Source organism: Durio zibethinus, chromosome 18, assembly GCF_047325235.1.
Source record: "Durio zibethinus cultivar Kanyao isolate XHJ-2024 chromosome 18, ASM4732523v1, whole genome shotgun sequence".
Taxonomy (NCBI): Eukaryota; Viridiplantae; Streptophyta; class Magnoliopsida; order Malvales; family Malvaceae; genus Durio; species Durio zibethinus.
Window position 1 is genome coordinate 15,732,011 of NC_143179.1, and position 13,526 is coordinate 15,745,536.

General features: G+C 31.3%; 2 protein-coding genes across 13 annotated transcripts in view; both read right to left on the reverse strand.

Moving 5' to 3' along the window:
- SEC6 overlaps positions 1–2,627 on the reverse strand; it is a 31,544-nt gene extending 28,917 nt beyond the window's left edge. Inside the window, exons 1-6 of one of the 4 annotated variants that reach the window (XR_016329920.1) lie at positions 2,252–2,613; positions 2,112–2,150; positions 1,683–1,771; positions 1,494–1,584; positions 1,001–1,090; positions 812–891 (exon numbers count right to left, since the gene is read on the reverse strand). Coding sequence is in view for 3 of the 4 variants with exons in the window: in XM_022895145.2 (XP_022750880.1) it covers positions 812–891; positions 1,001–1,090; positions 1,494–1,584; positions 1,683–1,771; positions 2,112–2,150; positions 2,252–2,380 (518 nt within the window). In the remaining variant the exon portion in view is untranslated. Of the gene's footprint in view, positions 1–811; positions 892–1,000; positions 1,091–1,493; positions 1,585–1,682; positions 1,772–2,111; positions 2,151–2,251 lie in introns of all 4 variants that reach the window. The other 3 variants (XM_022895145.2, XM_089747697.1, XM_089747698.1) reach the window with 3 other exon arrangements.
- Positions 2,628–4,523: 1,896 nt separating this feature from the next.
- LOC111299735 (aldehyde dehydrogenase family 3 member I1, chloroplastic-like) lies at positions 4,524–13,273 on the reverse strand. Of its 9 annotated transcripts, XM_089747699.1 has the most exons (13): positions 13,153–13,273; positions 12,906–13,018; positions 10,421–10,516; positions 10,058–10,298; positions 8,907–8,975; positions 8,730–8,826; positions 7,637–7,843; positions 6,900–7,015; positions 6,716–6,820; positions 6,474–6,646; positions 6,301–6,391; positions 5,553–5,702; positions 4,524–4,938 (listed from the first exon to the last, which is right to left on the reverse strand). In XM_089747699.1, exons 2-13 carry the CDS (start codon positions 12,956–12,958, stop codon positions 4,699–4,701), a joined length of 1,638 nt encoding a protein of 545 aa, XP_089603825.1. In that variant the 5' UTR covers positions 12,959–13,018; positions 13,153–13,273; the 3' UTR covers positions 4,524–4,698. The 9 variants fall into 9 exon arrangements, with proteins under 9 accessions (XP_089603825.1, XP_089603826.1, XP_022750883.2 ...); XM_089747700.1 differs by lacking the exon at positions 13,153–13,273 and having other exon boundaries at positions 6,900–7,032; positions 7,660–7,843; positions 12,906–13,097; XM_022895148.2 differs by lacking the exon at positions 13,153–13,273 and having other exon boundaries at positions 6,900–7,032; positions 7,660–7,843; positions 10,421–10,534; positions 12,906–13,097.
- Positions 13,274–13,526: the final 253 nt, after the last annotated feature.

Genomic DNA, 13,526 nt, shown 5'->3' on the forward strand with positions numbered 1-13,526 from the left:
AAATATGCAATTGTTTGTGTATTTTCTTTCTTATTATTATGTATATATTTCCATTTATTTAATTATTTAATCAATTTAGTACACAATAATTTAAAAATTAATGAAAATAAAGATTTAATTAATTAAAAATTAATAATAACTGACCGAAAAAATTAAACTTAATAATAAAAAAAATGATTATTTAGAAAAAAAAACTCCTAAAATATATCAATTTACTGACCGTTATTAAATTAAATTGACTAGTAAAAGATATTTATTTAAAAAAAATCCTAAAGAAAAAATTTTTAAAATATTATAAATAATAATCTTCTATATTTTCATGCATGAATAAGGAAGTACTTATCATTCAACAAAAAAATAAAACAATTTATATTCATTTAAAATAAAAATGTGACCCAAGCATAGTTGGGCAATTTTTTCTAGTTTTTACTTATTTGACCTCCTCCATTCAAGTTTTTATTTAATTTCAATGAGGTTAATATAAGAAAATTACAAAAAAAAAAAAAAACCATTATTCCACACATATATATTAATTTTTCAAAAATTGAGAATTGAATGCACTAAAGTATATATCGCTAGCCACTGATTCAGAGATATGCTTGTTTCTTGAAACAAATTTTACCATGTCCTCACTCATTACAATTTTGTGAAACTATAATCAGCATAACATCTAAAAAGGTTAGGCATATAACAGATAGAAAATAATGTCTAAAATATATGAAAATATTTCCAATTTAATTTTCCAACAATGATATTGACATTGCTATAATTGCCATATATTTACACAACAGAAATTGAAGGAGATGCACACCTTAACCTGCCAACCTCTTCTTTATGAGATGCCACAGCAGCTAAAGCAAACCTCCGCTTCCCATCAAGCGCAGTTAACCTCTGAGAAATAGAGGATGAAAAGAGAAATATAGAGCATTGATACACAATTTCTCCAGCATTAAAATTCATGAACCTATGACTGACTGTGATTATTAAGAAAATGTTCTACCTCATATGTATTGACAATTTCTTTATCATCACTCAAAGAATCTCGGGCCTCAGCAGCTTCAACCGAAATGGACATCATACCCTCAACATCCTACAATTAATCAAGATATTAACAACACTGCCACAATATATCATTAAAAAGCACTAAAGCCACATAACCACAGGTTTGCACTTGACAAAAGCGAGTTTCCATATAAAACCTGACAATAAACCTTATAAATAACTAACAGCTCCATCTAACAATATTACCATCCTTCTTTCCAAGAGTAAGTCCAAGCCTTAAAAGGCATTCCAGTTGCAGCCAACATTTAGAAAGGTTACAGCTCTTAAACGGTAAACAAAAATTTAGGCATGCTACAGAAAGGATGTATGCACTTCCACAGGTGTGTGCTCAAAGAGTAACTATAATTTATTACTGTTTGTCTTTGTTTAACACCATCAAGAGAAACAACACCAATCATGGTTTTTAATTAATAAGAAACCAGAAAACTCACCTTGAGTGTTGTATTTAAGTTGTTCCTGACATTGCTAAGAAGCTTTATCTGATCATGGTTTTCAATTAAGTTTTGGCATTCTTGACATAACCTGATAAACAAGGTAATTCAATTTATTTGAAATTTTTCTAGAAAAATCAAGAGAAAAAAAATTGATGGCATCTAAGAATGTAATAGTAACAAACATACTTCTCAATAGAAATGAAGTTTTCACGCAGCTGGTGTATTGTTTTCTGAGATAACCCAAGTGACTCGAGCCCGGCTTGGGCTTGCTCAACCTGCAGTCCATAGTGTTTTTCTCCATGTAAAAACAACTAAAATAAAAGTCGACGGGCTTCCTTAGCTCCCTACATTTAATCAAGTAATATTCCATTGTTGCTTTTGCTACTTGCTTTTTGCTTCCAAAGCAGAAGGATAAAAAGCGGTTGGATACAAAGCAAATAATATATTTAAATTTTTATTAAAAAAAAAAAGATTGGGGTTGCGTATTAGCTATTTGCTCATTTTTAATCAATAAAAAAAAAAAAGCAAACAGCGAAAATCAAGTAGCCAAATCAATAATAACCAAACGAAACCTATGATCATTACAAAAAATTTAAAGATGATTGTGGTAGGTACCTGCTCTGCAACCATTGTACTGAGTTGTGCGTCATTTGCCTGACCATTGAGATAGAAAACAAAATTGACCGATTTGATATTCAACGCAATGAAAGCCTGAATTATTAAAAGATGAAAAAAAGGAAGAACGAGTGGGTTACCTGTTGACGAGTAATGTAATCGGCTTTGATGGTAGAAATGGATTGTAAGAGCTCGGGAAGAGGCAGTAGCTTCGCCACCTCACGTACCGCCGCTTCCTTGGCTTCCACGCCCAGATCCTCCACCATCATTTTTACCTGATTCAGAGCTTTTTCCTCTTGTTTACTTTTTCCAAAGCTGAAGCGAATATAGAAAATGGAAATTGTTTTCCGTGGAACGCCAATTTATTTCTTTATTTTAAGATTTGACTATTCATTCTGCCATAGATAGATCTGCCGGATACAAATGGACTTTACTTTCGTTGTTTCATATCCTCTGACTGGCCCAGACCCAGACTCGGTCTCTTTCGGGTCGGGTTTTCAATAACATGGCTTAACCAGCCCCACAGGAAAAAAGGGTTAAATATAAAGAAAGTTTGATACTTTTACTCTCTGATTTTTTTTTATTTGATTTTCACAAAATTTTAAAAAATATTTTATATTACAACTTTAATTTTTTACAAAATTGATGTTAAAAATACAAATAATTATAAAATATATTTTTCAAACATATAAAATAAAAAGCATTAAGTTTTTAAAACGAAAATAAATATATATATAATTTTGGAACATCTAAAATTAAATATGCAAAAAAAAAAAAGCTAGAATGAAAATAAATATTAAGAGGTGTTTGATTTTATGAATTTAACTTTTTCGTTATTTAATTTCTTGGTTTGATTCAAAAAATTTCCCACGAATTTCATGGTCACAATCCCAACAATATCACAAAAAAAATTAGAAAAACAAAAAATCTCTCATCTCCCTTAAAATTTTTTAGATTTTGAAGATAAAGTGATAATTTTTTCATTTACTCTCACTTAATTTTCTTTTAAGACCACATAAACAATGTTATTTATTTTAGAAATGTAGTAATTTTATATTTCATTTTTTATAATGTTGATAAAAATAATGTTTTAAAATTAAAAATATATGGTGGAAAAAATTTATTTTCAAAATTGGATGGCATTTTTAAAATTTAATTTCAAAAAATGTCATATTTGTTAAAAATATAAAAAATTATTTTTCAAAATTCAATAAAATCGATGTTTTTAAGATAAAAATATAATTTATGTTGAAAATATGAAAATATTTTATTTTGCAAAATTTTTTAGTTTCAATGACGATATTTTTAAGATTAAAAACATAAATTTTGTTAAAAATATATTATAAAAAAATTTATTATTACATATAAAATTTATTGTTATATATATTATATTTACAATAAAACCTAAAATACTTCACTTTAATAATTCAAAAAAACTATTAAATGAACAATTTACATATTAAATAAATAAAAATTTAAATAATTTACTTGTTATTCACATGCTATTTATGTGTCAAATATTATAAATATCATGTATTATTTAAGTATCATAAAAAAATAATATAGTAAAAAATTTATTAGATAATATAGTAAACAAATTTATTAAATAATCTTATATATTTTTCAACCAAAAACAAAAATTTTATATTTCTTAAAATTAATAGAAAACAAAACTCACACATTTTCTTTTAATATCACCTTTTTTTTAAATCACTTTTTTTCCTTATATTTAAAAATATAAAATCAAGTAACCGCTAAAATAATCTCTAATGATAATGGTAAAAAAAAATTTTCTAATAAAATGTAATAGAATTATTGAGAATTTACCATGTTATCTTTAGACACATAATAACAAATACTAATAAAACAGCTGGTACATAAAATAGTATTTCATAATATATATATATATATGACGATTTTTTATATTATATATGTCAATTTTAAAAATAAATATGATGATACAATAAAAAAATATAAAAACAATAAAAGTTACATCATATAAAAATTTGACAATAATAATATATAAATTTAATAAAAACAAAAATATATGTTTCATATTTGATTTATTAATATGAATTCAGATACAATAAATTTTATATTTTTTATATGAAACAAATACTATACAAATACCCAAAATCTAATTATTATCATTGTTTTTTATTTTCTAACACATATTATCGTAGTATCTCACTGCTCATTTCAATCTGGTTACTTTTTCAGTCTCACCATTGTAAATTATCAATCTCACCATTTTGCTCTTATGAATTTCAATACCATCAATCTTGCTATTTGCCTAACGGGACTTAAAAGAGAAAAGGGACAGCAGGTTTGGGACCATATATAAAGTTTATCTCTTGATATTATTATGCTTTATTTTAAAATTTTGAAAAAAAAAAAAAAAAACACCTAAAATAAAGAGCTAAAAATGATAACCAAGGAGCTTTAGTTTCATTCATACAATTAAGTAAAACTTGGCAAATGCAAATGCCAAAACACATAGATTTATTGTTGAAGTTGGGGTACATGAGTAGTGTAAATTACCAGAAGAAGAAATCTTGTGTTGAGACAAGAAAATTTATGTGCATTCTCAGTCTCTAAACCATCCAAGTAAAGCAAGAATAATGTTAAATATGTTGCCACTGACTAAGGCTTTCATTTGTTTCTGCTTTCCAGGTGTGTATGGCGGGTACCTAGTAGGAGCATCTCCCGCAAAACTTCTGTATAAAACTGCCTTCTTATGGCTAAAAGCATCAAAAGAGAATTCACCGTGGTATGAACCCATTCCGCTCTCCCCGACTCCTCCGAAAGGTAAACCGGAAACTGTTAGCTGCAAAGATTCGTCATGGATAAGGAATCAACTAATTAGTTAAAAGATACCGTCCATATGCACTGATAACATACAATTGCAATGTTTTTCATATGTGTCTGATGCGCTATGATGTTCGTTGACCAACAAAGAAGTGTAATGCAAGCAATTCAATTTTCATCTTCTAAAAAATTATAGCATTTTGCTTCGCCAAGTGTGTGTATATATGGCATTCTGCAAACCGCCCATCAAATAATTGAAGCAAATGCTCGACCACTCTTTGGGTATGATTAACATCGAACCATTGACGTCATGTTGTAATCATTAGATCACTTTAACTGACAAACTAACAAAAGTACTCAAATTAGCAATGTACTAGAAGGAATTGAAAAGTCCTATGCCAACCAATTATCGACAAGTAAAAGCCAATTATTGGACAACATGTGCAATCGGCTTTACTTCATCTAGAACTAGCCAAAGATTGAAAAATATGATTTGAATGCCAATAGTTGGACTTTAGAATTAAGTCATCATGAAATTCCTGTCTCAAGCTTGACAGGATGACAAATGACAACTAGAAAATGGCCATTTATGGCTTTTCCATATGAATTTGAATTCAAGGAGTGAGGAAATACTTGTAGAACAGTGTCATTAATGGCTATTCCTCCAGCAGATATGTTTTGCACAAACTTGCTTTTAATCTGTTCATCATCACTGAAGAGATATGCTGCAAGAGGTTTTGGCTTTCTGTTTATCATATCCAAGCTATCTTCCAACTTTTCCACCTAAAACAAGCTAGGGAAAAAAGTTAGTCGAAAAAAATGTTGCATTTTGCCCAGACACACATGCATTGGCTGTGAAAAATGATTTACAACTTGCTAGAGAAATCATGACCTCAAATTGGGATGTGCAAATTGGGAAAAACAAAATGTTGTGAAAATACTTTGGTGAAGGAAGTGTGCCTTTAGTCTTACAAAAGAAGAGCAATGACCTTCTTCAACCTTTACTTGCAGGTTGTATGCCCAAAAATGAATTTCATATGCTTGGTTAAGGTAAGAGAGGTGAAGGGAGGGGGGATTGACCAGAGTTCAAATGTTTGAGCAAACCTTTCTTTTAGATTTCATTATGAATATAGGATGGGGAAGTAACAAGTAGAGAAAATAAATAATTTGAGCAGGGAAGAATCAGAATGTCACAATGCAGTAGCAAAAGGAAAGCGTGGCTAGGCTTTGCTGACCAGCATATATAAATAAACAATAATCCGGTATGTCCTTTTCCTTTTGGCCGATAATACTTGCATTTCAAGAGTTCAAGCCATAAGGCAAAAAATGTTTGTCTTAATATAATTCAAATGTTACATTAACAAAAGAAAAAGAAACTCACAGTCATTATGGGAAGTAATGGTCCAAATATTTCTTCTTGCATTATCAATGAGTCCTCAGGAACATCTAACAATATTGTTGGAGCTATTTGTCTGCATTATAAAGACAAAAATTATATGGTGACCATACAATAGAATGGTAAAGATAGTTACCAGTAGCGATTATCAAACTCACAATTGGCTCTCATCCCTCTGGCCTCCAAAAACAATTTTGTCAGAGACCTTATCCTCATCCAAGAGATTTACTAGACGCATGAATTGGAATGAGTTTACAATGCGGGATAGGTCCTTTGATTCCATTGGATCTTTTCCAAAGAATTCCTCCAGTACACTTCTTAGAGAATCTATCTGTCAATCAAACATGTTTCAAGAGAATGACCTTAAGTTGACAATTTTATTTGTTTGACAAAATCTTACCAACTTTTGGGCAAATTCTTTTGTTGTTATGATATAATCAACACCAATGCAAGCTTGTCCATTGTTGCATGCCCACTTGCCTGCTATAATCCTCTTTGCAGTAACCTTAAAATTGTTACAATCAGATCAACTGAATAAAATGAAGATGGACAGGTAACTTTAGGCAAACAAGAACTATTCTCACTTGTAAATTAACATTAGAATCAACAACAGCTGGGCACTTTCCTCCGAGTTCAAGAGTTACTGGTGTAAGGTGCTTCGCTGCTGCAGCCATCACAATGCGCCCAACTCTTGCTCCACCTGCAATGTAAAGGTATCTGTATTTTAAGATTTTATTGTCAGGAATTAAATTAAGTACAAAAAACCAAGAACTTAGTAGTTGAATTTAAGTTTGACAGTTAATGCAAAATAAAGGCAGTCCATAGGAATTTTCAGCATCCTGACAATACCCACAGTGCTCATTGATTTATTTTTATTCCTTGTTGCCTTGGGTGAAAAGATAACAATATTCAGCAACTTTAAGGAGACTTCATAGATTGATCAATTTAGTAAACAAATAGTAACCAGATAATTAGGAGAACAGTTCAGTCATAACTTCATCTTCCACTGAAAGAAACTGCCACATTTGGACACAAAAGAGTGCTCCTTGAAGCAGTTCAACCATATTGATAGCATAACAATGTCTGTCATTAATCTAGTTATGATAATAGATGAAGGCATTTAGAAGTGATTCAGGGAATTTGATATTTAACTTATAGATAAAAGTTGGAAATTTACCCAGTCATTAACAAGGTAGTCTCAACAAAGTTGGAATGAATTCAAAGCACACTAAACATTTTACCATGTCTACATAAGACTACAAAAATTTCATAAGGCACCAAAGTTGGAGAAATCAAGACATCTGAAGAATATATGTTAAACCTGTAAAAAAGATCTTATCCCACTTTTGTTCTAGTAATGCAGAGGTCTCAGGAACAGCACCCTCAACAACTCTTATGGCAGATTCGTCCACATATTCCCCTAGTAACTTTGTAAGCAGTGATGATGTGGCTGGAGCAATTTCTGATGGTTTAAGGACCACAGCATTACCAGCTGCAATAGCTCCAATCACCGGATCAAGAGACAACACTAGCAGATGGACAACAAACATTTAAGTTTGCACAACATAAGAGAATAATGATAATGAAACAAAAGAAGCTATCTATCATATTATATTTATACAAAAATATATCAAAACAATGGCTATGCTTTAGAACAATTCCACAAGCAAAAGAAAATTCCTAGTGGCACCTTTAGATTATAAACATTCCTAAATAAAGCAGTAGAATCTAAGTTTAAACATCATGAAAACAAATGATTGGGAACAAGTACAAGGTGTATCATGTTGTAGTGTGTTTATAGATAGTTATAAAAAATATACATATGAAAAACCTAAACAGCTCATATGAAGCCCTGTTATATCAAATTGCAGCATCAGCGAAAATAAAAAAACAAAAAGAAAGTTGTTAAAGCAATGATACAACTTTATGGAGCAATCATAGCATGCATACATAGATATGTACATCAGATATGAAGCATGTTCGTTTACTATCTCAGTTCATTTTTAGAAAGTGATGGGATAAAATAATAAAATAAGAATGAATGACATCTAAAGATTACTATAGATAAAGGAAAGGAAAAATTACTATTTTTCAAAGTCCATTAAGAATAACACACAAAATGGTTCTGCAACCAAGACAAGATGATTTGTAAGAAAAATGATAATAATGGTTCAAAGATAACAACAGGCAAGCAAGCAAATTGATGTGAGTATATTTCATTAAGTTATATTGAGTAAAAGAGGCAGTTTTAGTAGAAGAAATGTAAAACTTAAATGTAAATTACCAAAAAGAACAGAGTGGTTATTTAGGGGAAAATACTAAGCATAACACAACACTAACAATAGCACATGAAAACTTTAGACAGTTCATTTTAACTAGCTTCATTATGTTAAAACAGCAAAAAACCAACATACAAAAAGGGAAGTTCCAGGTAGATATGACCAAGACAACTCCAAGAGGTTCTGACACAATTTCTGCCGACGATGGATAAGTTGCCATTGAAGTTTCGACCTGAAAAAGTGCTAAAGGTTTTAAGCTGAAAGCAAATAGTAAAATTTAGTCCTAAGATTAGTAACCGTAACAGTAATTACCTTTTTTGGCATCATCCAATGTTTAAGTTCTTTAAGAGCCAACTTACATGAGGATTTTGTCATTAAAATCTGCATCACACATACTGTGAAGTCCATATGGTGCACGAGTCAATTGTTCAAAAAAAAGTATGACATCTAATTTTTGAACCTTTAGGTTGATTTCCTTGAAAAAAAAAAAAAAAAAACTACTGTTTGTTGCTGGTCTTACGTTATGGGTTACTATTGCTTCTAATTGCTTGAGTTGCAAAAACTTTTGAACTCAAATTCCGCATTAAACATATTGATGTTTTCTCTACCACAAGCATAACCTTAACTGATTGACCTTCCATAGCACCATCACAGTGATGCTGGTGCAAGAAGAATTTGCTAAATTATTGAAGTACTCAAATGAAAGTCAATTAGATAAGAAAAAAAATTGTATAATACAGAAAAAATGCTAATTTTTTTATCATAGACATGCTCTTGCAGCTAGATATTAAGGGCTTAATTAGAACTCATAAATCCTAAAGAAATATACAAAATTTGAAGGGTTTCTTACATAAACAAAGGAGAAAAGAAAGGCTTAACAGTTGATGTCACTATTGATATAATTCACTATGTGCATAAGATGGTGCATAATATATCATCTCATAATGGAAGAACAGAATCATCATAAACCCCTCGTTTCAGCTAGGATAAATTAACAGGACTATCAATTTCATTCTAGCGCTTGTCATTAGGTAAATTTATTGCCAATGAAGCTGTTATGTACTCTTTAAGGGAGATAATAAACCGTATATCACTTCCTTAAGGCAAAAAGAAGTTATGTAATCCCCTTAATGGCTTCGTTTATTAGCTGAGATGATAGGACCCAACAAATAAAAAGTTTTAATCACTTTGTCCTTTTAGATGTAAGGCTAATAGAGGTTAATGGTTCACAATTGGTAGCATCTTCTATGCCCAACTTTTCTGAATACTCCAAAATTAATAAATCTCACTTGAAAGCTGAATGCATACGAAAAATTCCTTTGACAATGAATTGACAGCTAACAGCAATATATTAAAAATATAAGAGTAGTAACTTGCAAGTTTTAAGGTAAATGTAAAAGGGAAAAGGATAGAGAACCATAAACATAAGCATGGTATTCGAAGATGAAATAAAGGATACAAACCTCTGACAGAAAAGCTTCGAGTTCAGGTTTCGAGAGGTCCTTATGCAGTGCTTCTATAATTTCTTTCTCCTTTTCATCAATCATCTTTGATATACTTTCCAATTGTGACATTCTCCATTCATAGCTCTTTGTCTTGCCTGAGCTAAAGGTCTTTCTCATCTCGTTAACTAGTACAGCAGCTTTGTCTACATCAAATGTTGGCTTCACTTCCTCCATCGTTATTGATAGCGTTGCACAACAACTTTTTTAGATGTATTAGAAAAAAATATCCAGGAAATGCAAGGAGTAATGTAGATGAAGATATGAAAATCAATAATATACAAACACAAACATGAGTGTAATTAGAGAGAGAGAGAGAGTTACTAGTATGAAGAAGGGATAGAACCGGAGAAGTGAACTCGGTTGATCTTATATGTATGACGGTACGTGAGGGTGCCACCCAGGCCAACGCCAACAATGCTGCTAAATTTGAAACATCTGAAAATGAGTGTGAATCAAAGCAAATAATATAAAGGGTGATCGTATATCACTATTTACTAAGACTAAACCAAACAAATTCTATTTATTAGGACACTCCATTTTGAGTAAAGATGTCTGAACAATAGACTAAAGTCATCATTTCGCAATTTTTATTGAAACTAGGATTTATCTGAAAGGACCAAGTACCAACACAGAAATCACCTAGTCTACAACTTTGCATAGTTTCTGCCTTAAATTAATTGCTCCAAGTGACACTCCCAATAACAAGTTGTGCCAATCAGCTGTTATTTATCTCTGCAAAATTTAATGTCATATCACTGCAGCAGCAGGCGGAGGAATGATATCTAAGAAAATCATTCACCCATAATAACCATGTGTACTTCAAAAATTTTGACATTATAAACAGATGAATCTTTTGTTTGAGATTGACTAAGAATAACTGTTTCTAAAAGGAAAAGAGAAGAAAATGGATCACAAATAGTGCTAAGAAAATGCTATGGCTTGGCAAATATTTGGATGATGGAGTTTATTCTATTTTGTAATAAGTGAAGGAACGTAGTCCCCTTTTATTCATAAATAAAGAGTCTTGTTTTGCATAGATTATACTAATAAGCCCTTTCTTTGTATTAGTTTCTAAACATAGCATACATATAAAAGTTATTAAGAAGGCAATAAGAAGACCCTAAGTTCCAATCCTCCTCTGTAAATATACCTATAAAAAGAAAAAAGAAGATTTGGAGGCATGCATACAATGTTCTAGTCTCCCATTTTCTTATAACAAACTCATAGCTCCCAAAAATTGGACCATACTTTATCTCACCAAAAAGGAAGGATTTTTCAGGGTAATTTTCAATTTTTAGATATAAACTGGAAAATTTTTATTCTCCAATTACGGAATTGGCATTCATTTTGAAGTTTGAAGGAGGCTAAAAACATGCTTTCTCCATTGGTTATCTACAAGAAAAAAAAAACATAAATTAAATTTAGAGACAAAAATAAAATTAGTTTTCTATGCTTGGGAACCATGACGGTAGGAAGGAGTGGAACTGTGGAAAGGAGGGTGAGGAAAAGAGGGAGAAGAAGATGGGTTCTCCTTGTTTGGATAGCCTAAATAGATAAGGGCAAGAAAAGGAAGGGACATGTTAGAAACTTTGTTTGTTTAAGGAGTAGAAAAGGAAGGAAATAGTAATTTATCATACCATTTTAATATTCTATCCTTTATAAATAAAAATGAAATGTTTAAACTTCATAAGTACAAATGAAATGGTGTACCAAAAAAAAGGAATGTTTAAAATAAAAGTAATTTGGTCATTGCAAAATTGACCTACTTGATGCCTCCAATAGATACATATACATGTGTGTGTGTGTGTGTATTCACTTGCTAACTTGACTAACCGCATGGATGGCAGCTTAGCTATGGTGATAATTAGTACAGAAGTTACAAACTAAAATCCTCTGTCAAGTGTAAAAGACCTTTCATCTTGTCACTAACAAAACATTTTTGAGTTGGCATTAGTTGCAATATTACCTGCATTCCCCTTAGCTCCCTCCCTGAAGTTCCCCCTCAAAAGAGAGAGAAAGAGAGACTAGATTTTTTCTCTTGACGAAGATTTTAAGGTCTTTTAATTAAGCTTCAAACTAGGAATTTGAATTTTCATTACAGGTAGATACATATTGAAGCCTAATCTTAAAACAATCTATGAAGTGGTTATCCTGCACTATCAAATCTTCTTTTTTTCTTTTTTTTTCAAGTTTTGGGTAAGGGGGAGGCTTCTACTGTAGTCCATTCTAGGACAGGGCAGACCATAAGCCTAAGATAGGACTTAGGTTGGATTTGCAGATTGCCCACCAATGAGACAGACTGTCAAATCTTGAAAGAGTCATTTGCTACCTTTATCCATTATCAGACCCTAATACCTGACCTCAACAAGACTGTTGCCTTCTCCCCTGGCAAGGTTTGGGTTCAGTAAGAGCATCCAATAGAAAACTGAATTTTGGGTCTTCCACTGAAACTAAATTAATTTTCTAGAAGCTGGGAATCTTCAGGCATTCTATAATTGTTCTTTCTGGGGAAAACTGTTCAAAACTAAAAAGAGTCTCTCCTTCCCGATTTAATTCACCTACAAAATACCAAATATCACCAAAAAATATGCATAGAAATTAACAGTGAAACTTGTATTATATTTTCCAGGCAAACATTTCATCATTCTTAGTATAAATATTCAAGCAAGCATTAAGAAATCCAAAAGATTAAACCAACAACTTACCAGCAAAGAGAGGATAGTTAAAGAAAACTTGACTATTCAGCGTTGAAAAGTAACTCAAAGTTTGGGTTTAAGAAGAAAAAATGGGAGGATAAATCAAGAACCTGGTACAGTCTTTGAAGAGGGCAGCAGCAGCAGCAGCAGAGACGATTGTCATGGCAGCTAAAGATTCTGCAACTTATCAGCAGAGAATTTGGTCACTCAAAGTATCCTGAAACTGATTGAGAAGGTTTGTTTTTTGTTCAGCTTCTTTTTGTGTGAAGATCGAGTAGTGCATGCAAAAACACGTGGCTTTGTTACCACTTTTATCATATATAATTTGCCAACTCAAAAGAGGGAGTTCGTGGGAACCTTTGAGAGAGTTTCTCGGCCATTAGAATTTGGTAAAAGCTGGAGATAACGGTCTGACCAAACTCAAGCATGGGGAATGAATCCAAACCCAAATCTTATCTTAACATCCCGTGGGTTGGCCTGTGTTTGGCCTTGTTTACAATTTACTTGATGATGATTGTTACAGACAACAAATTTTGACCCATGCGAATCATTGCTTTCGACCATCTTGTTGGCCATTGATGTTAACTTTTTCTCTTTTCCATAAGAAATTAGGGGAATAATAAAAATGTTAATGGAAAATTATTTTGAAATTTCGTATAACACACGTTAACTACCGTTAAAATATCAAACTGTTTTCATAATTCAAATTCAATATTTATCAAATTAAATAT